This window comes from Phocoena phocoena, chromosome 5, assembly GCF_963924675.1.
Source record: "Phocoena phocoena chromosome 5, mPhoPho1.1, whole genome shotgun sequence".
NCBI classification, from domain to species: domain Eukaryota; kingdom Metazoa; phylum Chordata; class Mammalia; order Artiodactyla; family Phocoenidae; genus Phocoena; species Phocoena phocoena.
Genome location: NC_089223.1, coordinates 64331161 through 64356233, shown reverse-complemented (window position 1 = coordinate 64356233; position 25073 = coordinate 64331161). Strand labels below are relative to the sequence as shown.

The window sequence follows — 25073 nt, the reverse complement described above, 5'->3', positions numbered from 1 at the left end:
ATGGCGGCGGCGGCCCGGGGTAGCGGCCGCGCATCTGCGCCCCGGCTGCTTCTGCTCCTGCTGTTTCCGCTGCTGTGGGCCCCGGCCCGGGTCCGGGCCGTACCCGACGAAGACCTCAGCCACCGGAACAAGGAACCTCCGGCGCCTGCCCAGCAGCTGCAGCAGCAGCCCGCGGCCGTGCAGGGCCCCGAGCCGGCCCGGGCCGAGGTGAGCAGGACGGGCCGGGTACCAGGCTCGCCGCCGCCGGAGCGCCGCCCTTGACGCAGGCTGCCAGCGGGGGGAGGGGAGCCCGGCCCCGGCTCCCTGGGGTGGAAGACCGAGGAGTGCGCTTTTCCTGGGTCGGGCCTGGCCTCGCCCGGCTCCTTATGGGGGGAGGGGAGGGGAGAGCAGAGCTGGGATGCCAACTGTAAACCTTTAGCTCGGGAGGATAAAGATGCTGCTGAGGAATGGGCGTCTTGTTGATCAGATGTATTCTAGAGAGATGGAAATACTCATCCCAAATAGAAAGTTTTTAACGGAGAGCAGCTGGGAGGCTTTTCGTATTCTCTGAGAATAATAACATGGGCCATTTCATTGTTGAAACAGACTATCCCAAATTGTTTACCAAATTCAGCTTTGCACGACTTGTGATTTTTGCCAAATGTATATGGATAACGAAGTGTGACTCACTTTTTTAAAAACGTGCTCTGGCTTGCAGGAAGTAGCCTTAGGAATGCAGAGGAACAGTCAGTCTTTGACAGTAAGGAGTGCTGCAGCGGTGTGGGATGCCAAGACTAAATTTATAAGTGTACCAGAATCCTGCATTTTGGCCTTCACTAAGTAGATATTAATTAACATCTTAATTTATGTTAATAGAATCAGTCACTAGTGTTCAAAATCTCAGCAGCGTTTTTAAATTTAGTCCCAGTGTGGGTCCCGGGCTTTCTCCTCGTTTCCAATTTGAATTCCTGAATCCAGGCCCTCTGTAGTGTCTTCTAGTAGGGGACCATTTGGCACTCAACCCTCCCGTTTCCACCCCAGGCTACCTTCAGCATGTTCCCAGGTGACTAATCTTCCTAAACATTGAATTCCGTTTTCCTTCTCAGAAATCTTCAGTGAGTTTCCCGGCATAATGATTTTAGACCAGCCTCTTCAGCAAGATGTTCAGGTTTTTTGGTGATCCGGCTCCAGTCAACCTCTCTAGACTTTTTAGTCCTCACTCCCTTGCGCAATCATATGCTGTACTCAAATCCAAGACGTGCCATGTGCTCTTGTTGCTAGTCTCTCCAACAAAAGGCCTCTAAATAAAAGGGCTTTAGTGAGCTTGAAGCCTACTGATCAGAACCTTTCCCACTCTTCAAGAACCAGCAGATATCTCCTCTCCGTGAAGACTTCCCTAAAATTTCCGGGCAAAAAGTTATTTCTCTCTCCTGCCTGTCACTCGTGGGCTCAGCTGACCCGGCTCACCATTTCCACTTCTGAAATTCAACCGAAATGGTGATTCATGAAATTCATTCTTAGTGTTCATCATTTAGCTTTCTGTCACTTAACTCACTATCAGAAGTTTATTTTAAAGTGGTAAATATTTTGGGTTGTGTAACTTTCCAGGCCTTGAATTAAAGTTTTAGTCATATAGTAGTTTTTGAGATACAAATAATGGTAGGTATGCTTATCGATACCTTTTTAGACAGCTAGGAGAAGTATAGCCGTGTAAAAAAAAAAAAAAGGCAGCAGTATCCAGTGACCATATTTAAGTGTCTTAAGGATGCTTGTCTTTAAAACTGGGGATGTGAAGGGAAGGGACAGGCACAAGATAGTATGATTTTTGTCTTTACTATTTTGATATATTCTCTGTGGTTTTTCTTAGATAGGAATTTACTCTCTTCTGTATTGTAGTAGACTCTAATTATTTTGTTTTAATTATATTTTCACGTAACTTTTTGTTATGGCTCAAGTGTCTTTTTCCCTCTGGTATTATAGTATATCGGAAGAGATTTTTCTTTCACATATTTTCTAAGCTATGTAATGTAAGTATCATTTGCTTTTTTTTTTGTCCACTTGGCAGAAGTAAAATATGGCCAGAGTTCAGTTTAATAGCCATGTAAGCAAGGATTCAGCATCACTGCATATCCGAAAGTTTCAACTGTTTTGCTTTGCAACTGCATGGAGCAGATCTTTTAAAAGGGTAGGATGTTTAAATATATGCTTTCATGCCACTGTGTGAGTGTGGACTTATGAAAATGGAGAGCAAAAAATGTATTGGTAAGCTTTCAAATATAAAATGTATTATAAAAATGTAGTTGTATCTTGCGGCCATGGCTCAGCGGCCATGGCTCACGGGCCCAGCCGCCCCGCGGCATGTGGGATCTTCCCGGACCGGGGCACGAACCCGCGTCCCCTGCATCGGCAGGCGGGCTTTCAACCACTGCGCCACCAGGGAAGCCCTGTAGTTGTATCTTATAGGGTGCTTTAAAGCAAGATTACTGAGATCCTTTCGTTTATGCAGTTTACTTCTAGTGACATACTCAGTTTTTTTTCTTATCCTTCCTTGGGCAGAGTATGTAGTACAAGAAGCATTAAGTCCCTTTAGTTGGGGGAAATCAGCTAGATTTAACAGAGGTAATTTATAATTTGCTGTGTATTCTGGAAGGGCCAGTGAAGGACTGCTCTGGTTGTGAAGCACTGTTGATAAAGCCACAGAAGCCTGTCACTCAACCCCGTACACATTCTCCTTACTGTATTTCTGCTTTACTGTTTCTTGGCATTTCTTTTGTCTATTATCTTCTAACACCAAGGCCTTCCACACAATATTTTAAACTTTCTTCCATTTTCATTAAGTTGCAGTCCTGCTCCATCCAGTCCAAACTCCCAATTCTAGCCTCCTTACGGCTAAGACTGATGCCAAGGGTATGAAGACCCTTGTCTTACTCATGATTGCTGTGTCAGAATGAAACGATCATGATGTTACTGCATTTATTAGTTGGTGTTCTGCTGTCAAAGCAATTCATTAAAAAAAAATCAGTGAAATTAAATACACTTAATACATTTCAAATGTCAAAATTTATAAATACATTATGAAACAGTAACATTCATAAAAACAGCTGTTTAAAGATTCATTAAAATAAAAATGTATTTAGAAAAGTGTAATTGTTAAATATATTATTCTAATATGAATTAACAATAACATTCATAAAAATATTATTTAAAAAACAACAAGCTAGGGCTTCCCTGGTGGCTCAGTGGTTAAGAATCCGCCTGTCAATGCAGGGGACACGGGTTCGAGCCCTGGTCTGGGAAGATCCCACATGCCGCGGAGCAGCTAAGCCCGTGCGCCACAACTGCTGAAGCCACGCGCCTAGAGCCCGTGAGCCACATCTACTGAGCCCGTGTGCCACAACTACTGAAGCCTTTGTGCCTAGAGCCCGTGCTCCACAATGAGAAGCCCGCACACTGCAAGGAAGGGTAGCCCCTGCTCACCGCAACTAGAGGAAGCCGGCGCACAGCAATGAAGACCCAACCCAGCCAAAAATAAATAAATAAAAAATTTATGGAAGAAAAAGTCCAACATCCACAAATAAAAGGTGATAATGAAAATTTATAATAAAATATAATTTTATTTCTTTTTTTTTGTGTGTGTGTGTATACGCGGGCCTCTCACTGTTGTGGCCTCTCCCGTTGCGGAGCACAGGCTCCAGACGCGCAGGCTCAGTGGCCATGGCGCACGGGCCCAGCCACTCCGCGGCATGTGGGATCTTCCCGGACCCGGGCACGAACCTGTGTTCCCTGCATCGGCAGGTGGACTCTCAACCACTGCGCCACCAGGGAAGCCCTATTTCTTTATATTAATGCAGTCTTTTAAAACCAAGATTATCCATGGTGTCATTGTTTAAGTTACACGTGTATTTTTGTGCACATTTTTCCAATTTCTGAAAGGTTTTTCTGACTTCATATAATAAAGTAATGGCAAGGAGACAGTTCTGAGACAGTTCTAAGCGTTTTCCTATGACTTCTTTATCTTCAAATAATCTTACCTCTTGGGTGGTAACTTTTGTTGAGGGACTTTGTTTTTGCAGGGACATCAGTCTTTTTCTTGGTAGCAGGTTCTAGCTTTTGTTCCAAAGAAAGCATCTTCATCTTCTCTAGTTCATCACGTGTAGATGATTCTGATGCAGGGATCTGTATCAATTTCATTACAGTCACGTATGTGTTCATTTGCGCCCTGGAACTAGAATAGGAATTATTTTTTCATTGTTAATTGTTATTTTCATCTCCTGAAGAAAATGAAAGAATAAAAGGATACTCTCTAAATGAGGGAGCTTTTTAACAATTTTTCAATTTGGAACTAATTTTAACTTAAAGAGTTTTATTCAGTACGTTTTTTGGTTTTGTTTTCTAATTATAAGTTGTTGACTCTGCTATCAGGATGTAAATTGGGTTTCAGATCAAATTAAATGATCTGAGTTTCAGACCCAAATTAAAATACTGAAAGGGTGGTATTTGTACTAAGGAAAACACTGTGTTTCATTACTTTAACACTGTGTAACTGACTAGTGGAATGCCAAAATTGGAAATATAGTCACTGCTGCATGTGACTGTCCTTTACTAATCTAAATATTTGCTTCTATGCCAGTACTTTCTGCCTTTCTTCTGAATTGGACAAAACGATCACCCTTTCCATATTTCTTTCTGTCCATGTGCCCATTCTCCTCTGACCTCCAGTACTTTCCCTTCAGTATCTTTATTCTCTCCTTTTCTTTGGTTCCTTTCTATCTGCTTACACATGCCCACAGGTTTCTCCCGTTTGGAGGGAAAAAAAAAAGGCCAATGACTTAACTCTACTTGGCTGCATTAGTTTCTGTTCCTCAGTTTTGTAAATGAAATTTTTAACTAGGGAATTAGCTGCTTTTCCACATTGCTTTAGTCTTCTGTTATCTGGCATCAGCCCATGTCTTTACATTGAAATTTCATTTTTGAAGGATACCTGTAACCTACTTAATTGCTAAATCCAGGGCTCTTTTTCAGTTCCCGTTTGACGCTATTATCTATCCACTTTTTTAAGACTCCTGATGTATCTTGGTTTGTATGAACTTGAGGAAATGGTTTAACTCTATTGGTTCTCAGCTTCTCCTTTTGTGTTAAGCTGGGATAACAGCTTTAAGGTTTTGAGTATCAAAACAATGTATATGGAAATCCCTGGCCCTTAGTTAGCAGCTCAGTGAAATGGTGATTGCCCCTAACTTGAACCATCTGTGGTGTTCTCCTGCCTGCGCCTCTAAATATCTAAGACAATTTTGTTTTCTCTTTTTCTCCCCCCTCCACACCTTCCTTAAATATAGACATTGTCTAAGGTTCATTTTTTCAATGTAATCTCTGCCTTTGCAAGACTAGCTGATAAATTCAGGTTGCCAGCAACCAAATACATACCTTGAGGCTGTGCTGGCCTAAACTCAGGTTTTCATTTCTGATGACTTCTTGGAAAGCTGTATTTGAAATGCTTTTTATCCTCAAATTGAACATGTGTGAAACCAAACCCCTTATTTTTATACCTCTTTCCCGTGTACCTTATGAGAATATGAATAGCATCTTTGATTCTTTGCCTTTAAAAAATTCTGTTAATTTTTCTTTTTCATCATGTGCAGAATGTTTTCCTTTATTTTGTCTTCAACATTGGTCTTGTGCAGCAGACCTCCTACTTCTAATTAATTGGTCCAGTGGCCTGTATTCTCTATATTCTCTACTTTCTGTACCGATCTGTTAGTCACAGTGCCTTAATTACGTTTGTGTCTTCTACTCAGAAACTTGAAAGGGCTTCTCGCTTGCCTCTAAGCTGGTCCATAAACATACAGGCTTTTCGGTTCCAGTCCAGTTTATCTTTCTTATCTTACCCCAACCATTCATCTGGTGGTTTACTCCCTGTTATCAGAATAAAGCCTGTATTTTCTCAAATTGTCAGTCCAGGGCAGAAGGAGAATGCATGTACCTGATGCATTTTGAAGTTAGCCACTCCACGAGTGACTAGTATGAATCCTGCTGCGACTTTCTGGGAGCCTAATGTAATGAACCTCAGAATCGATTCCTCCGCATTGGTCAAAGGTTGCCCCACAGGGGTTAACTCCTGTATACTTCTGGGTAGTGTAGTGAGTAAGTATGTGCACCGCGCTTACTTTCTGGTTGGATCTGCCTAAAGCTAGTTACAGCCTGCAAGGAATTGGTCCTCCCTAGCTGGAGTAAGAGATTGGGTCAAGAGATTTTTGAAGTGGTGCACAGTAGGTGTCTTTAATCATGTGCATGGTGAAAAATCCAAAAGGTACAGAAAAATGTAGAATGAGAAGTGTGTCACCTCCTCTTGTATTCTAGCTCAGGGGTCAGCAAACTGTAGTTTGCCGCTGACTGGGGTCAGCAAACTGTAGTTTGCCACTGATTGCCTGTTTTTGTAAATAAAGTTTTGTTGGAATAGAGCCAGGCCATTCGTTTAAGTGTTACCTACGGCTGATCTCGGGGTGTAGCCTCAGAGTTGGGTAATTACCAAAGAAACTTTACAGTCCATGAGGTTAAATATTTGGCCCTTTAAGTAAAAGTTTGCCAACACCTGTTCTAGTCATCCTGGTTCCTTCCCTGGCCACTGTTACCGTGTCCTGAGATTTCCGGTTCATTAGCAACTGTGTATATACTTTATATACCTCCCTAACTCACCACCCCATAACATATATGCAGTAACTATGTACATAAGATGTACTTTTTTCAACTTAAAAACGTCTTAGTGATTTTTTTATTAGTGTATATAAAACATTCTTATTTTTAGCCCCGTAATATTCCAGTATATGGAGCTACCATTTATTTAACCAGTTCCTTATGGATGGACATTTAGTTATTTATGTCTCTTAATTATTACAAATGATAACATTACAGTTATACGCGTTTCTAGGACAAAACGATTAACTCCCTGAGTATTCCTACCTCAAACTTTGTTCCAGTCATGTACTTGGTATGACTCATTGCCCACAGTATGCCTGCAGTTTGAGGGAAGTGGGATCCTTAAGGGGCTGGAGTTGTTGAGGTACAGCTTGCTCAAGAGGCTCTACATAAGTTGGGGCTTGAGGAATGTGGATGAATAGGGGCATAATAATAGGAAGGTAGGAAGGGAAGCAGGACTGCGTGACTGAAGGCTTGTGTTACCCAAAAACTTGAAGTGTTCTTGAGCCACACTGCCCAGTACTACAGCCATGAGCCATGTGGCAGTTTTTAAGCACTTGAAAAGATGTGGCAGGTCCAAACTGAGATGTGCAAGAGATGTGTGCAGTGAGTAGATACACACCGGTGTTTGAAGATTTGGTAAGAACAAAAAAAGAGGGTTAAATACTGATATCTCATTAGTCATTTGAAAAATATTCCTAGAGTAGTATTTTGGATATATTGGGTTAAATTAAATAATATTAAAAGTAATTTTATCTGTTTTTACTTTTTAATATCTGGCTACTAGAAATTTTATTTTATTTTACTGTTTCGGACTCCACTGCGCAGCTTGCAGGATCCCAGTTCCCCAACCAGGATCGAACCCGTGCCCCTTGGAGTGGAAGCATGGAGTCCTAACTCCACTGGACGGCTAGGGAATTCCCTAGAAATTTTATTTTAATTTTTTAAAAAATTAATTTATTTTGGGCTGTGTTGGGTCTTCGTTGCTGCGCGCGGGCTTTCTCTAGTTGCGGTGAGCAGGGGCTACTCTTCGTTGTGAGGGCTTCTCATTGTGGTGGCTTCTCTTGTTCCAGAGCACGGGCTCTAGGCACATGGGCTTCAATGGTTGTGGCTCGCGGGCTCAGTAGTTGTGGCTCGCGGGCTCTAGAGCACAGGCTCAGTAGTTGTGGTGCCAGGGCTTAGCTGTTCTGCGGCATGTGGGATCTTCCCGGACCAGGGATCAAACCCATGTCCCCTGCATTGGCAGGCGGATTCTTAACCACTGTGCCACCAGGGAAGCCCCCTTTAGAAATTTTAAAAATTCATTATGTGGCTTGCATTATTTTCTGTTGGACAGTGCTGCTCTGGCTCATCCTTCATTAGGGAGGTTCACCAAGGTTCACTTTGGGAATTGGTATGTGATTAGATGGGACATGTTTGATAGTTACCAGAATTAAGTATTTGCATTTTATGTTCTAGGCATAAGAAGGTCATGATGAAATTAGTTTTAGGAAGATTCAACTGGTCACGTTGTGGTGTGCTATAATAACCGACTGTAACTGAGTGCTTACTGTATATTAGGCACCATCCTAGGGGCTTTATGTGTAGTAATTCATTTAATCCTCACAACAGCCTTGTAAGGTATAGGTACCCCTCATCTTAGAGATGTAACTTGAGTCACAGGGAGGTAAACTTACTGGTGCAGGGTCATACAGTAACCAGTAATACCTTGGCTATGAACCCTGGAAGTCTGATTCCAGAGCCCACCTATTAAACCAGTACATTCTGTCACTCTGAAGGTGAATTAGAAAAAGGAGATGATCCTTGTACACAGTAATCACTTGGGCAATTGATCGACAACAAATGAATGAATGGTAATTGATCATTTTCTGCCCCTATTTATTAACACTTCAAGTTTTTTAAATCTTCTATCTTCATAATACCGTGGTACTTTTGTTTTAAATTCTTATCACACCGTGGTTGGTGGCTGTTTAACACTGATTTTGGCTATCCAGGATGAGCTCAATATATAAAAAAAACTGTAAGTTAATTTTTCTTGTGCTTTGTATATAGAAAGGTTTTAAGAATATGTAGTTTTTTTTTTGCTTTGTGCTTGCAAGGCAAGTTTTATTCTCATCATTTCACAGAGGAACAGAGAGGCTAAGTAATGTGGCCACGGTTTTATGGCTGCGAATTATAAAACGATGAGAATTTGTGGTTTTGATCATTATTGTTTGTTTTTAAAAGTAAACATTTTCTGTTTGAGCTTGCAGCTAATTGGTTGTAAATAAATGTTTTAGGAATATTTATTCCTAAAAAATTTTCTTGGATTTCAGGTCCTAAATATTTTGCAATGAAACTTTTTCATTCAAAAGGTATTTCCAAGAGGAAAACGTTGCATTAGTGAAAGCTGAATGAAAATGCTTATATTTTTTATGATGCTTAATGCTCATAGGGTATTGGAAGAGACAAGAAGATCAGCATAGTTGGAATTAAAATGATAATGGAGAGAAAGCTAAAATCCCTTAAAATGGTACTTGCTTAATCAAGAGCTAGCTTCTGAGGCTGCCCTTTTGATTTAGCCCTCACACCAAGTATTTTCTAAATTGTTAAATTTCCCCAATTTTTAGCTCAGAGGTCTAGTCTGAGTAATGCTTAAAGTTTTCTGATCTTTACCGTGGAATTTGGGAGTCAAGTTTATGTCATGTGTTAAGGAATGACATGCACACTTAAAAATTTAGGATTTTATTCTTATCTCTGACTGGAGCCTTTGTGAATAAAAGTACTTTTTTTTTTTTTTTTTTTTTTTTATGCGTTACGCGGGCCTCTCACTGTTGTGGCCTCTCCCGTTGCGGAGGACAGGCTCCGGACGCGCAGGCTCAGCGGCCATGGCTCACGGGCCCAGCCGCTCCGCGGCATGTGGGATCTTCCCAGACCGGGGCACGAACCCGTGTCCCCTGCATCGGCAGGCGGACTCTCAACCACTGCGCCACCAGGGAAGCCCAAAGTACTTCTTTTTATACTCTGTCCAAAATCACATACATTCTTGGGTTTCTTTTTCTTTTTTATCCCTCAGGTTTCTAGAGACTCATAGGCTTTAAAAATTAATTAAAGATAGGCAATTAAAATTGGAAGAGACCTTTAGAAGTGATTCCTTTAGTCCAGGGTCTTTCCCCCTAGGAACTATTGATATTTTGGATTAGATAATGTTTTGTTGTGAGGAGTTGTCCTACGCATTATGTCCTGTCCGTAGCAGCACTTCTCGCCTCCACCCACTAGATGCCATTAGTTTCCCTTCAGCTGTGACAAAAAAATGTCTCCGGACTTTGCCAAAAGTCCCCTGGGAGACAAAATCGCCCTGGTTGAGAACCTCTGATGAGCACACTTTCTGTAGGTGGTGGTTCTCTTCTCTGGAACTCTAACGTTGAGGGGGGAATTTGCTACACTCTCTAGAAGTCCATTTCAGCCTCTGGGGGCTCCTGTGGAGTAGAAATCTTTTGTGTGTGTTAAGCTACAACCTGCCATGCCACCTATAACTTTTTAGTTCTATCTCTTGGGACCATATAGACTTTCATTAGACTTTCTCAATTATTGGAACATAGGCATCCAGTCCTTCCTGGTCCCTTATGTGATTGTTTTAGAGACTGAGTTGGCAAACTTCCTTTTGTCATGGGCCAGATTATAAATATTTTAGGTTTGGGCCACGTGTTTGCAGGCTACTTAAGGTCTCTGTTGCATAATTTTCTTTTCCTACTTCCCTCCATCCCTCCCTCTTTCCCTTTTTCTTTTTTTTTTGCAAACCCTTAAAAAACGTAAAAGTCATTCTCAGCTGGATTTACTCTTAGCTGTTGCTTGCCAGTCCCTGGCTTTAGAGTCTCTTTTGTCTGCAGTAATCTTCAGAGGGCAGTGCCTTCTTAAAATGTGCTGCCTCAGAGCCAGTACAGAACTGTGGGTGAGGGCTGTGCAGCACTGAAGATGGGCTTGTCACTAACTCTTTAAAGTGCTTAAAGTGCCTGCTGCCTTTTTGGAGCTTTGTCACATTTTCAACTCAGAATGACCTTAACACCAGCTGAGACTCTGGCTTATCTTTTTTATTAGGCCACATTTCGGCCTAGGATATTTTTAGTGTAGGACCAGCCATATATCCAGCTATATTAGATCTCATCTTAGCTAGAGCCAACTCTTCTTCTAGCCTGTTGAGAGCTTTCCGGATCCTACTTTGTTCTCATAAGTGTTCATCATGAAATTTCTCTCAGCTTCCTGTTCAATGTTTGATAAGCATACCTTGGGTCTTACACACAAGTTATGAATAAAAATTTGAATGAGACATAGCTAAGAACTAAATCTCAACTCACACTTAGAAAACAAGGTAATTTTGATGTGTGGATATAGCTGGTCTCTACTCTTTTTTTTTTTAATTGTTTTGTAGACCTGTAGTTGGATTTCCATTGTAGCAGGCATCAATCAGAGGTTTCTGTCATTGCTAATGGCTTTCAAAGTGATTAGACAGTAAGTCAGTCTAATGACCATGACAGAAAAACAATCTTAATTCACATTCAAAATAAAATAATTTAAAATAATGACTTTTTTCAAAGAAGTAGCTGATAAATATGTTTTTTTTTTTTTTTTCAGAAAGGATTTACACCAGCTGCTCCAGTTCATACCAATAAAGAAGATCCAGCTACCCAAACTAATTTGGGATTTATCCATGCATTTGTGGCTGCCATATCAGTTATCATTGTATCTGAACTGGGTGATAAGACATTTTTTATAGCAGCCATCATGGCAATGCGCTATAATCGTTTGACAGTGTTGGCTGGTGCTATGCTTGCCTTGGGCCTAATGACGTGCTTATCAGGTGAGTGCTTTTTCCTCCTAATGAGTTTATTGAATTAAAGAGAAAGCATGGTGGTATTAAGTCACTGAATCATTCAACTAGTTATATTGGAATTTGGTTCATGTTTCAGAACTTAGTAAGCAGAAAATGTTTACAGTACATAAATTCCTAAAAACGATATTGCACTTTTGAAATTAAATTTGTTTTTTTTTGTTTTTTTTTTTTCCCGCGGTACGCGGGTCTCTCACTGCTGTGGCCTCTCCCGTCGCGGAGCACAGGCTCTGGACGTGCAGGCTCAGCGGCCATGGCTCACGGGCCTAGCCGCTCTGTGGCATGTGGGACCTTCCCGGACCGGGGCGTGAACCCGTGTCCCCTGCATCAGCAGGCGGACTCTCAACCACTGTGCCACCAGGGAAGCCCTGAAATTAAATTTTTAGCTATTCACAGTCAAGATACATGCTCCTCATTTATTCACTAGTTTTTTGATCCTTGCTTTTGCTATGGCTATCCTTGCTTTTTTTTCTTTTTCCTTTTTAAGTCCAGAGAAATTTATATCTGATATCTTAGAAACAGGACACAAGCAACCACAGAGAATTGTGTATTTTCTGTTGAAGGGCATTTGGTAATCAGTAGTGAGGGGTAATGTTCAGAGTATTGTGTTCTGTTAAGCTATTCTTAACCTCTTACCCCAACAGTAGGGAATGAAACATTCTTAGATTCCCGGTTTGTATTACTATTTGAGTTACTATTATATAGGCTTCAATTTTTCAAAGAATTAAGACCAGGAGAAAGTAAATTTAACACTACATAATTAAACATAGTTTAGTCTCTGATTCAAAAGCTACCTTGAGCCATGTAGTTGGACGGAAAACAGCGAGTTTTCCCCTTAGAGCCAGACTTGGATTGGAGTCTTATTTTGCTGTGTATTGACTTAATGGTAAGTTACTTAACCTCTTTGAGTTTCAGTTCCCCATCTGTAAACTGGAGATAGTATCTAGCTGCCTCACAGGGTTGCGGTTTGTATTAAAATGAGATCTTATATTTCGGGTGCTCAGTCATTCACTCCTCTCTTTCAGCATGCCTTAGATTTCTCCTGAAACACAGTTCTTAAAGTACAGGACAGGTTCTATTTCTGGATGCTTGGATGCTTGTTAAAGTTTGTCTTCTTAAACCTACTATAATGAGTATTTTATTGAATAAAAAAATTGACTACTTTTCACATTTGGATATTAGCATTATTCATATTTCACACACAGAAATTTTCTCTTCAAAAGCAAATTTTGATTCTAGGAAATAGTGGAGCAGGTTGTAAATGGTGAAGTCACTTGTTTGGAATGAGTTTGAATAATATCAGAGAATTTTAGTTTTGAAACTTCCAGCTTTGAGGATAAAGTAGAAGGCTGTCCTCTCTCCACGCATTCCCTCCTCAGAACCTGGCTCCATGCGTTCCCCCCCCACCCCTTTTCTATGGGTTTAGCTCCCTTCCCTCAGCGGTGAGTGGGGCTGGTCTCTTTCGTCCTGACCCTTGGCCCACCTCCCTCTGGCTGCTGGTACTGACAGCTCCTCTCACCTGGACTATTTGAAGGAATGGGCTGTATCAGTGGTCTTCAAACCTCTTCCTTGTATATCTCTAAAATAATTTTGAAAAACTATACCCCCTCTCACTTTTCATCGTAAGTTCAAGGAGTTTCAAAGATCTAATTTTTGGTATATTGTGTAGAATTGTTATAGTTGGTATTCTTTTTTTTTTTATGTTTGTCTTATAAGTGTTTTAACATTTGTTACACAATATTTAAATTTATATTGCATTTGCAAACTGATTAAAAAAGAAATTTCAGACATTATACATTTTAAACACAGTCTTTGGAGATAGGTTAAACACTGCTTCCCCGGTCAAATCTGTTGACCCCATTTTTTTCCCCATCAGCCTGGTCACACTGTACCCATTCCCCCTAGATGGCTGAGTTCAGTTCCAGGGGAATTTCAGCAGTCTGTAAGCATGGAGCCAGTGCTTTCCTTTGCAAAATTTCCGTTTGCCAGTGTTCTTTCTTTCTTGTCAGCATTCCAGATTTGCTCCTAAACTGGCTTGCCTTTGGGTCCTGAGCCCTTTTTCTATGTTCTGTTCAGGAGCGTGGAGCTGCTGGGGGGTGGGGGGCAGGAAAGGCACGAGACCTGACGTCTTGAGCCTGGGGCTGAATCTAGCCTCTACTGCTTGCCCGTCATGCAGACAGGAGCAGGTCACACGGCTGCCATTTGCTGAGTACCATCTGTGTGCATGATGCTTCAGGACAACCCTTTGTCCTGCTACAGATGGACAAACAGAAAGCAGAGACATATTAGGCACTCATGGCTCACAGGCAGTGGAGCTGGGATTCAAAGGCTGTGTCTGTCTCTGAATCCAGGGATTTCTGATGGTTTTCTTCAGGGTAAGAGGTTCTGCAGGGGGAGGTGGATGAGGGCTGGAGGCTGTACAGTCAGGGTGGCTATGGGCCCCCAATCCTCCCTCTGAGAACAGTTTACTGTCATCTGTTTGCTAATTAAAATTTTATTGGGAAAAGGTTTGAAGCTTAAAAGTCATTGGGAAATAACTATATTTTTACTCCATTATGACTTTCTAAGTTATTTAAGCTCCTGGAGAGTCTTTGTCTGCTGTAAACTCAGGATACTGATAGTAACAATCCTTACAGAATTGTAAGAAAGATTAAATGAAGGAAAGCAAGCAAACCATGTTGTATAGGATGGTTAGTTCCGTAACAGTTAGTTCTCTTCCCCCTTATCATAAAGAGGCTTTGCATCTAGGTATGGTTCACCTGTGCCCAGGGCACAACTGAACCATTTATTTGGATATTTTCACATTATTTACAAAAATGGCCAATTAATTCAACAAGTACTTGTTTAGAACCACCTGTGTGCCTAGAAAAGTGTTGGGTCTGTGGCCAGGCATGCGTGGTGGAAGAGGCATGGGCAGCCAGTAGTGCGGAGGCTGTGAGAGGCGTCTCCCCCTGCCCCGTCCCACCCTGAAGAGAGCTCGATGTCTGAACAGCCTCCATCAGGCATTCTTGTCTTTGGCTGTTTTCAAAATTTCTCACTAAAATTCAAAGCCGTCAAGAGAGGCAACTTCTCAGTTTTTGTGAGTTTGTTCCTTAGGAGGAGTGACTATAGAGAAACCCAGGGCAGATTTGGAAGAAGGCCTGAGAGGAAGGAGAGCAATCAGCGGGGAGGTAGGAGCAGCTGTAAGTCAACATTGATTTCCTTCCCGACTCAGCCAGTTCTTTTTCCTCCGTTAATTCTTACTTTCATTTACTTTCCTCATAGAATTTTACTCTAATGATGATAAGTTTTTTGCTTGAAAATCTTTTATGGATCACACTGTCATTTATCTGCAGCAAAAATATGCATTTAAATTGAACTTTAGAAGATGGTGAAAATTTCCTTTGTTAAGTCTCTAAATGTTAACATTTATCGATTGAGTTATAGTTACTAGCATACAGTTGATCAAAGCAAAATATATCACAAATTTAAGTAAACATTTTTTAAAAGTTGGAAATGCATCTCTTAATGAGATGATAGAACTGTTCTTTTAAAATTAGTTTGTATGTCCATGGATGATAATTATTGCTAGAATGAAGCTAGGTTTAGAATCAATTCTGGTCTTTCTAAAAAAAAAAAAAAGGAAGGAATTTTGTTATAGCCACGTCACTCAGTTCATTGAACTCCTGGGTTATATATATGTTTAAAATCACATACTGGTCTATCATCAGGAGATTTTAAATGATTTACCAACTGACAACTTAATAAGGTCTTCTGTCAATTTTGTTAGAAGCAGAGAGTTGGAAACCATCGAGTATACCAAAAAGTGTTTTTCTGAAATTCATCAAATGACTGTTCTTATACATGTTTAGTCTTTTACTTAGAAGTATTGGGTTGGCCAACAAGTTCATTCGGATTTTTCTGTAACATCTTGGGGAAAAGCCCAAACAAACTTTCTGGCCAACCCAATTCCCTGTTTAATTGGATATATTTAGAAATGGTTGAGAAAATTGAAATATTTTTAATTTCAGTGTACTTTCACCAATAAATGATTTCATCTTTAAAATTGTATCAGATCACGTTTAAAATATATTTTTCTGGAGCCTTGGAGCCACAGATTTAGCTCATTCAGTTTATGGAAAATGTCTACCACATTGCCTAATTGCCATGGCAGTTGCTCCATAGTGAACCATCTAAGTCAGGCTTATTTTCTGTCAGAAGACGTTTACTTGGTTTTTGAATTTAATAAACATGATATATGTCCCCATGGCAACTAGCTGTTCAGAATTCTAATTCTAAAATGGTTGGCTGGCCAGATTGGGCCTGGAACCCAGCTCGGTGTGAGCTGCCTGGGGAAATAAGCCACTGGGATTTAGTATCTTTTCTGATGCTCTCTTTGCTGTATCAAGACTCTGCCTTAGGGAAAAGCATCCCCCTGGTTGGAGGATGAAGGAAGCACAATTTCTAAGTAAAAAGTATTCCTACTGAGGTCCAAATACCCTATTTCTCGTCCATGACCGTTACTTCCGGTGCCTAAAATGCCATTATTTCTAATGCCGTGGCCTTATAGGAAACTTGTATAAGACAGGGAAGACCCAAAGCCCCATCTCTGGTTTATGATGCCTTGACTGGGGATACCAGTATTTCAGACCCTCTCTTTGGTGCCCTAGGATATCTTTACATACTGTGGGAAATGCACCATAGGTGCTGGGTGAAAGGCATCTTTGTAGAGTGAGCAGAGGGCAGCTGTGAAGAAGGGACGTGAGAAAGGAGAACCCGCACGACTCCTCAGCTACAAGCATGTTTTCAGGCGGATAAGTTTTAGGGAAAAGTACCCATGGAAGTTGAACTTCTGCAAATAGATTCTTTCACAAACTGTTCATCCGTGTCCCCCGGAAAGTCTGTGTTTTAAAGGCTTCAGTAATCAGCTTTCGTTATTACAGAGTTCAATTTTCATTTTAATGAGCCCCTCAGGCCACATTCATGGGCATTCTCATCCTTTTATTCTCTTGGCTTCTAAGATGCCCCCTACTTTGAGTTATAGTCTTATCCCTCTGAGAAAAAAAAACAAACTGTACCATAAATATTGATATTCCCCACAGTTTTATCCTTGGGCCATTTTTTCCCCTCACACTAATGTTCTTGTGCCAAGTGTTTTCAGTTTAATTACTTGTAAATCAGTGATTTCTGACTTGATGCAAATCACTTGCTTAAAGAGAAATAACCTCTCCTTATTCACAGAACCAAGGTACTCGAGTGTCTGAGGAAAGACTTCCAAAAATGAGGAAGTTGAGGGACAGCAACCAGCGGAAGAAGAACAAGGTTATAGTGCCAGATCGTTTTTTTTCTCTCTGTGGAGATGTCAAAGCAGAAAACATGGGATTGTGTCAGTAAATAGTTCTTTTAGATTATCTGAAGGTAAAAGGAAAGCCAAATTTAGGAGATTTAAAAAGGTTTGCTACGTCGCTTTTTAAAATTTTAAAAACCTTTTATGGAAAATATTTTAAATTTACAAAGTTGCAAAAATAAAATAGTATGAGAACACCTATATACCTTTTATCCAGATTCACCTGTTGTTAACATTTTACCACATTTGCTTTAGCATTTGTGTCCTATCCCTTTATATCTGAATAAAATTATGTGTATACACACATAATTTATATATCTCTAGGTATATATGTACATATACACACAGTTTATATATCTATAGAGAAATAAAGTACATAGACACATCTTTATAGACATTGATACATTACTCTATCATCCATATTTTAATTTTGTCAGTTGATCTAAAATATTCTCTCTAGCACTTTTTTCCTTCTTGTAGAGAATCTAATCTAGGTCAGGTGGTACATTAAGTCCTTTTCAGTCTTTTAATCTGAAATATTTCTGTAGTTTTTTCTTATGTATTCTATAATATTTTTCTAAGATACATCCCCCTCCCCTTTAACGGGCTGTTCCTCTTTTTGTGTTTGTGTGATGTTTCCTCATGACTAGGTTGAGGTTATGTATTCTTGACTAGAACACTGTATAGGTGATGCATGTCCCTCTTAAAAGAGTATCACATCTGGTAGCACATGATGTCCATTTGTCCCTCACTGATGATGTTAATTTTGATCACCCTGTAAGGATTTCTCTTTGTATACTGTTTTTCTTCTTCCCTTGCAATTAATATGTAATCTTTAGGGAGACACTTTAAGACAATACAAATACCCTGTTCCCCATAGTTTAGCATCAGTTGATGACTCTTACATGATCTGAACTTCACCTCGACGCTTGCAAAATGATGGCTAATTCCAGTACCCCATCCACGTTTACCAGTGGGCCCTGGCATGCTACTCTAAGATAAAGAGCTCACCCCACCTCCCATTGGTTTGTATGTTTATTATCAATATAAATTCATGAACTCCTTTTTTTCAGTGGTTTATAATTAATTACTTAACTATATTGTTCCTTAAATTGTCCCAGATGTGACGGCTAGGAGCCCCTGCAGCCTGACTCCTGTGTCCTTGTGACATGCTGTTATGTGTTTCTGTTCTTCCTTACTTTCTAGTGTAACAGGATAGTGCAGGCTCATCTTGTACCTGCTCTGCCCAGTCCTGGAATTAGCCATTTCTCTGAGGAGACTTTTAGTGGAGAATGTATTAGAAATCAAGATCTGGGTGCAAAGATGGCTCATTGTCATTGAGATGTCTTGGCTTCTTGGCCTTTTCAGTGGACGGAACTAGAAAATATATGTCTGTATTATGTGTGTGTGTGCGGGTACATATACACACGTACCTATGTAACTTGGATATAGATATGCACATAAGCATAGGTTTACATTTCTAAACATGATTTTAAAGTCTTTTTCATTTTGTAATATAATGAAGCAAGGAATGCTTTATCTATGCAGTTATATTTTTGATGTTCAGGCAGTTTTGTAAGTGTTGTGCCCATTTTATAAAAAGAGCTGGTGAAGTAAAGAGTAATTGCATTTGTTATATATATGCAAATACCCTCTGGCCCTTCCATAGTTTTTAATTACTAACTTCATATTACCAATATGAATGTGTTTCACAGTTAGGATTTAGGTTCTTGATATATCGATAGTTCCAAGTATAGTTTTTTTGTATAATTTATACAATTGTGTCTCTGTACTTGATGATAGGAAAGCATAGTACTGAGTAAGTTTGTCTGTTATGTTACATATATGTGAGTTTGGATATATATGTATGTGTATATGTATAGATATGGAATTATTAGTTTTCTTTCATAAGATATAGTTATTTTTAAATACTTATTTTTAAATGGTTGCAGAGTTTGAATAATGCCACATGAGTATCTTGTCGTGATTCTTCACTACAGAAGTTTGTAATTTAAAGATTTGTGATGAAGAAATATCACATAGGGCAGTGGCATAGCTTCCAGGTTATTAGATCATGGGATCCGTAGAGGGTGTCAAAGTTAACCTCCTAACTAAAGTTCTGTGCCCTGCACGACCTGTGGCGAGCCCGCCCCTGGTGGGTGTCTGAAGAGGAGATGATCATCTCATGAGAGATACGTGTGCAAGCCCTGCCACCTCAACCTGCACCACTGATTTCTTGCTAAGCTGTGATGAGTCATTGGCTAGAGCTTAAGGGTTCGATATTGGTGGAGGAAAAGAAGTGGAGTTTAAGGTTATTATGTAATAGCTGAGCTTCTAATGTGAACCATTTTCCCTTTAAAACAGTGGTAAATGATGACTTCTGAAGTTAACTGTTTCTTTGGTTGGTGTATAATGTGCTAATTAACCAATACACTGTTGCACTTCCTTGCAGTTCTGTTTGGCTATGCCACCACAGTCATCCCCAGGGTGTATACATACTATGTTTCAACGGCATTATTTGCCATTTTTGGCATTAGAATGCTTCGGGAAGGCTTAAAGATGAGTCCAGATGAAGGTCAAGAGGAACTAGAAGAAGTTCAAGCAGAATTAAAGAAAAAAGATGAAGAAGTAAGTCAGAGCACTGTTAAACATCTGGACCAAAAAGGCACTCAACTGTTAAGAGTAAACACTATCCAGAGGTTTTCCAATAGTCATCCATATCTGTGATGTGTGTGGGCTACACAGAAGTAGCTTATTTTGTTTAGTTTCCGTTCTTACATCTGGCTGTGATAGGACTGGGTTAGTGTGAATGTGGTAGAGAAAGGACTCGGGGATGAATACTGAACACCTGTAATCAAGTTCCTTAATTAGACTGACTATAAGCTCCTGAAAAACAGGAACTGTAGTTCATAATTTTACCTGTTTCCTTCCACAGCATCTAGGATAATGAGTGATCAGTTAATATTGTTTATTTCATTGGGAAGAAATGGAAAAATTGAGAATATAGCATTTGTTGCTATGTGAGACCAGTGGTTCAAAAGAGAAGTCTGGGGTCACATAACTTTAGTTTCTCAGAGCATATTCCCATGGAATTTAAACACTGTTTAAAAGAAAGATTAAGTAATTTTGTGCTCTATTGACTTGGTTCCTAGAATTAATGTCTTTTTTTTTTTTGAAATTTAGTTTCAACGAACCAAACTCTTAAATGGACCAGGAGATGTTGAAACGGGTACTAGCACGACAATACCTCAGAAAAAGTGGCTGCATTTTATTTCACCCATCTTTGTTCAAGCTCTTACATTAACATTCTTAGCAGAATGGGGTGATCGCTCTCAACTAACTACAATTGTTTTGGCAGCTAGAGAGGTGAGTGGTACTTGGAGACTACTTCTCTATTAAAACTAAGCATAACTAATGTTACTTTGGTCCAGAGGTCACGGGACAGAGTCAGGGTGGGTCAAGGGATGACTTCATATGCTAGACTGTTTTAGATCTAATTACGCCACTGCTCTTTAAAACTGACCTTCTCCCAGTTTCTACAGCCGGTCAGATTACTCTCTTTTGACTCCTCTTCCCTTCAATTTTGCCAAAATGATGGTGTGGCAGTTGTTTTGGCTTAGTTTTTTCTTTTCTCAGAAACTTCCTTTGTATACTTTATGTTGAGAACATAAATTGGTATATTACTATTGAAGGCCAATTTGGCAATAAATACCTAATGCCTTGAAAGTAGATATCTTTGGCTTTTTCTGTTCCTTGTGCTAAAAAACTAATTTGAGAGTTGCAGAGGTTACTTAGAAAACTTGTTAAGTCTTAGCCCCAGGTTACTCAGTCCTAGGATGTTAAGCCAGAAGAGACTTGAGATTATCTCGTTCTAGCCTTTGCTCTACAGATAAGATCCTGAGGCCCAGAGAGGCCGGGTGACTTGTCCAGGGACATAAGCTAGTTGGTAGCAGGGACGAGGACTAGAGCCGAGGCTGTCTGCCTTCTAGGCTTTTCTGCTGTATCTTCTTCATAGTTGTCAGATGCCACTCTGTAAAAGATAACTGTTTGTTGAGAAAATGTTTAACCCTCATTTCTTTTGAGGGGAGTAAAGTTTTACATGAGGTGTCTGTTATTGTTCACACTGATTGAGGTCTCCTGAAGAGACGGTTGTGGGATGGAAGGCTGCTGCTGCTTTTCAGCTCTTCTTGATCTTAACTAATGCTGTTTCTTATATTTTTATATCTATGAAATTACATTGTTTTTAATCAGATGGTAAGATTTTTAGATAGCAAGCTTGATTTGAATTTATTTTTAACTCCTAGGAAATATCTACCATAAAAGAACAAGTTCCTCAACATAGGCTGCAGTTCAAAATATAAAACAAGAGTTGAAAGCCAGGGCTAAGATAGTTGAGGATGGGCTGTTTTGTCAAAGCAGCCTCAAAAATGCGGAAAAAAGGAACTCGGTTTTTCATTTGAGTCCCGTATTTAAAAATAAGCTTTCTTTTAAAATGTCATTTTAATGGCTTTGACCTGTATTTTTCTTGGTCTCCAGCCTTTTTTATTGGCATTCAGATTGTCACAATTGGGACCTGAAAGCAAGTGATCATTCTGTGGCGGTTGGTTCTGCCACGTGAGCTGTCGTGACGGCAGAATCACTGCATTTTTCTTAATACTGTCGTCTAAGTGGCACGAGCGACTTGGGACAGGCTCGAGACTCCCTGAGCCCCCGGGGTCTGCTCCCTGCCAGCAGTGCGGCACCTGCGGCCTGGGGTTGAGTCTCTGGCCATGCGAGCACATCACTGCAGCGTCTACTTCCAGGGTGGCTCTGAGCTGAAACAAAGTGATGCACATAGGGTCCCCACCGTGGGGAGCACTCAGCGTCAGCCACCTTCCACGCTGCAGCACCACGGGCACGTGCAATGGGCTCTTCACGAGCACAGATGCGGTTGTCTATCTTTGTTACTTTAATCTTCCTAATTTTTTTTTGGTAACTTTTTTGTATAACCCATGCAGTAGTCAGGTCCAGTCCATTTTAGTCTGAACTTCATTTCTGCTCCCAGTAGAATTCAGTGTTCTCGGTTTGGATGTCACAGAATCCTAGTGTCCTTTGAGACGTTAATGGGTACTAAGCAAACAAAAAAATTGAGGAAAAAGTTTCCAGGGTCAAATAGATTTGGCAAATAATATATCCTGGTTTTTTTTGTTTTGAAGATGGAGTATACAAAATACCAAAGACTCTGAAAAATCCTGTATTAAAGGAACCATTTAATTTTATTTAAATCCAGTGATTTTTCAAGTGTCACTTTCAAATAGAATGAAACCATCTTCTGGGATATTAGTTTTAGAGGTTATAACAGAATTTAGGAAATGTGGTCCCACTCTTCCATTCCTCACAGACAGTTTCCAGCTCTCTCCATTTCCCCAGTCCACACACACACTGCCCACCCCAGCAAACAGGCCTCCTGCCACTTCACAGAAGAAAGCAGAGGTCATTGTTTCTTCACTGCCACCCATCACAGTGGGTCCTTGCCCACCTGTATTCTGGATTCCAGCACCCGGTGCTCCCACTTACAGCTTAAATCTTGGCCTTTCTTCCAGCCCAATTTTGCGAGCATATGCACAAGTTTTTCTCATCTAAAAAAGTTTTACCCCTTCCTCAATTCTGCTTCTCTTCCAAATATAAGCCTCCTCCTCCCCCACTTCCCTCAGTTTCAGAGGGCTTGGCTGTGATGGGAACAGGAGTTGGCTCTACTCCCTTGCTTACTAAACCCACTGGGCTCTAGCTTCTGACTCACCGGTTGACTTGGTGCTTTAAGTTCACTGCAGCCACCAGTGGGGCTTGCCGTGGTCATCTCGGGAGGCTAATTGCTTGGCCACCTGTTCATCTCCCTTGGGCTCCTCTTCCCCTGTCAGCTCTTCAGTGTTGCTTTCCTCATGATCGTATCGTCAGCGCTTTCCTACATTCTCTCCTGGGGTTATAATGTTCAGTCCCATCACTTCTTCTCCATTGAACTCAACTGATTCTTGAACTTCTCTACTTTGAACTCCTTTGTTGGCAGCCACAAACCCTTTCTCCCTTGCTTACTCTACCTTTTAAATCACATTGGTATTGCCATAATTCATCTAGAGAATTATGGGTGAGGAACTCAAGTGTCAGGCCTGATTTTTTTCATTCCTGTCATTCCCTTCTCACTAAGGTGTATCAGTAGTGCCTCAGTTTCTCTCGAATCCATCTGCTTTTCTCTGCCTAGTCTCCCATGCCAATCCAGGCCAGCATTCTCTCTTCCCAGGGCTATTGCTGTAGCCTCTCGATTGATCACTTTGCCTTCAGTCTTCTTCCCCTCCAGTTCACTCTCTAGACTCGACTTTTAAAGCATAACCTGTCTGTCACTCCCCAGTGTCTTAAAAAGTCTAAACTCTAAGCTTGTCCGGGTCCTTCGTGACCCAGCCCCCTCCTACCTTGATGGGACTCCTCCTCTTGTGACTCACTGGTTCTCTCTAGAAACACTCAAGTGCTCCGCAGCTGCCTCTTGCTGCTGGCCTGCTGCCAGGTCAGGTGCTCCCGCTTGTGCTTCAGGGCTGTCTTTTCTGGAAAACTTTCACTGGTCTTCCCGATCTGAGTGCCTCCAGTTTGCTTTGGTGGCAGGTGTTTACTGAACGAATACTGTGTCCTGACACTGAGCTAAAGCACTGGGACACCAGTGGAGACTGAGAGGCAGGGTCTCTGTTCTTAGGAAGTACAGTGAGGCTATGCTCTTACGTAGTTTCTAGACAGTATCAAATACTGCCTGAGCGAAGAGGTGTCGAGGGTACGTCTCCTTAGCACTTGTCACTTAAGAGCTAAATAGTGCCTGTGAAGTAAGTTCAACAACTGCTGAAAGGTTGAATTAGGTTACTTTGATCTTACACATTGATTTGAGTTTATTCTTTTATCTCTAGTCCTAGGTATGAATGGAACATATTCTTTCAAGCAGCCATGACACTTTTCATAAATTGTACAGCTGGATTCATAGAATTGTTTTATGCTTTTTTTGTTGTTGTTACTGACCTCTGTTTTCATTGCTTGATAGTTATCTTTCTCAGGTAGCAGTTTCAACCTTGGTTTTAAATTAGTGGTATGTTTCCAGGACCCCTATGGCGTAGCGGTGGGTGGAACAGTGGGACATTGCCTCTGCACTGGACTGGCAGTAATTGGAGGAAGAATGATAGCACAAAAAATCTCTGTCAGAACTGGTAAGTCTTTTTTTCTTTTTTTAATTAGAAAGAAAATTCCATTTATTTTAACTTTTAGAATCACTGAGGTTAGAAAAGAGAATGTGTTTCTTCTGAAGCAGACTTGGTCTTTGCTACGATAATCTCTTAGAGGTCCAACGTACTGGCTCTGCTGTGGCAAACATGGACTGTTTTTCACTTGGAGGTGTTAGTAAAATACAGAACCATCTCAAAGCATTGCTGGATTCATAGTAGCTTTTTGTCAACATTTTTAAGTCAGTGAAACAACCCTGTGGAAATACGAGAACTTCTTAGCTTTGAAAACGTGTCTTCGGGATGGGCAATCATAGATGGAGACCATATTTACTGATTCAGCTGAAAATTTCCTACGTAGCTGATAGATCTTAAAAATGGAATAAAAATAAATAGTCTCTTTGGTGGTCAGAAGTTGCTGAAAATTCTCTTTTATATAATTGGGTTTTAAGATGAGTTATAGTTCTATTGTTGCTTGTCAGCACTGTTTCAATTTAATAATTCTGTCAGTAAAAGAGTGCTGGAAAATAAACTGATTCTTACCTGTTCACAGTCGGGCATGTTAAGTATTTTGCTGTGGAAATGAGGTTGAAGTGTTTCTCATTTGTTCAAGTATTCCTAATTTGTTTTTAATGTTAGTTTACTAGATTAGAAGAATAATAGGCACCATCAGGGCTTATTTAGAGGAATTTTGCCTTAAACTTTTTTCTGTTCTCTTACAGTGACAATCATAGGAGGCATCGTATTTTTGGCATTTGCATTTTCTGCACTATTTATAAGTCCTGATTCTGGTTTTTAACATGATACTGTTCATTTATATTTAGTCTAAGATAGGTGAACTATGTACATAGTGTATATTATAACTAAAAGTGATGGAAAATACTGTATTTTGTAGCATTGATTTGTGAGTTTGACCCATTTAATGACGTATTATGTCCAAGAGAAATAATCACTGATTCTATTTGCAAAATGGATTTTT

At 40.4% G+C, this 25073-nt stretch overlaps 1 protein-coding gene across 1 annotated transcript; it reads left to right on the top strand.

The window, feature by feature from the left end:
* On the top strand, positions 1 to 24893 carry TMEM165 (transmembrane protein 165). Its single transcript, XM_065878059.1, has 6 exons — positions 1 to 207; positions 11284 to 11509; positions 19318 to 19493; positions 20049 to 20231; positions 23977 to 24082; positions 24817 to 24893. The coding sequence occupies exons 1-6, from the start codon at positions 1 to 3 to the stop codon at positions 24891 to 24893; spliced, it is 975 nt and encodes a 324-aa protein (XP_065734131.1).
* Positions 24894 to 25073: the final 180 nt, after the last annotated feature.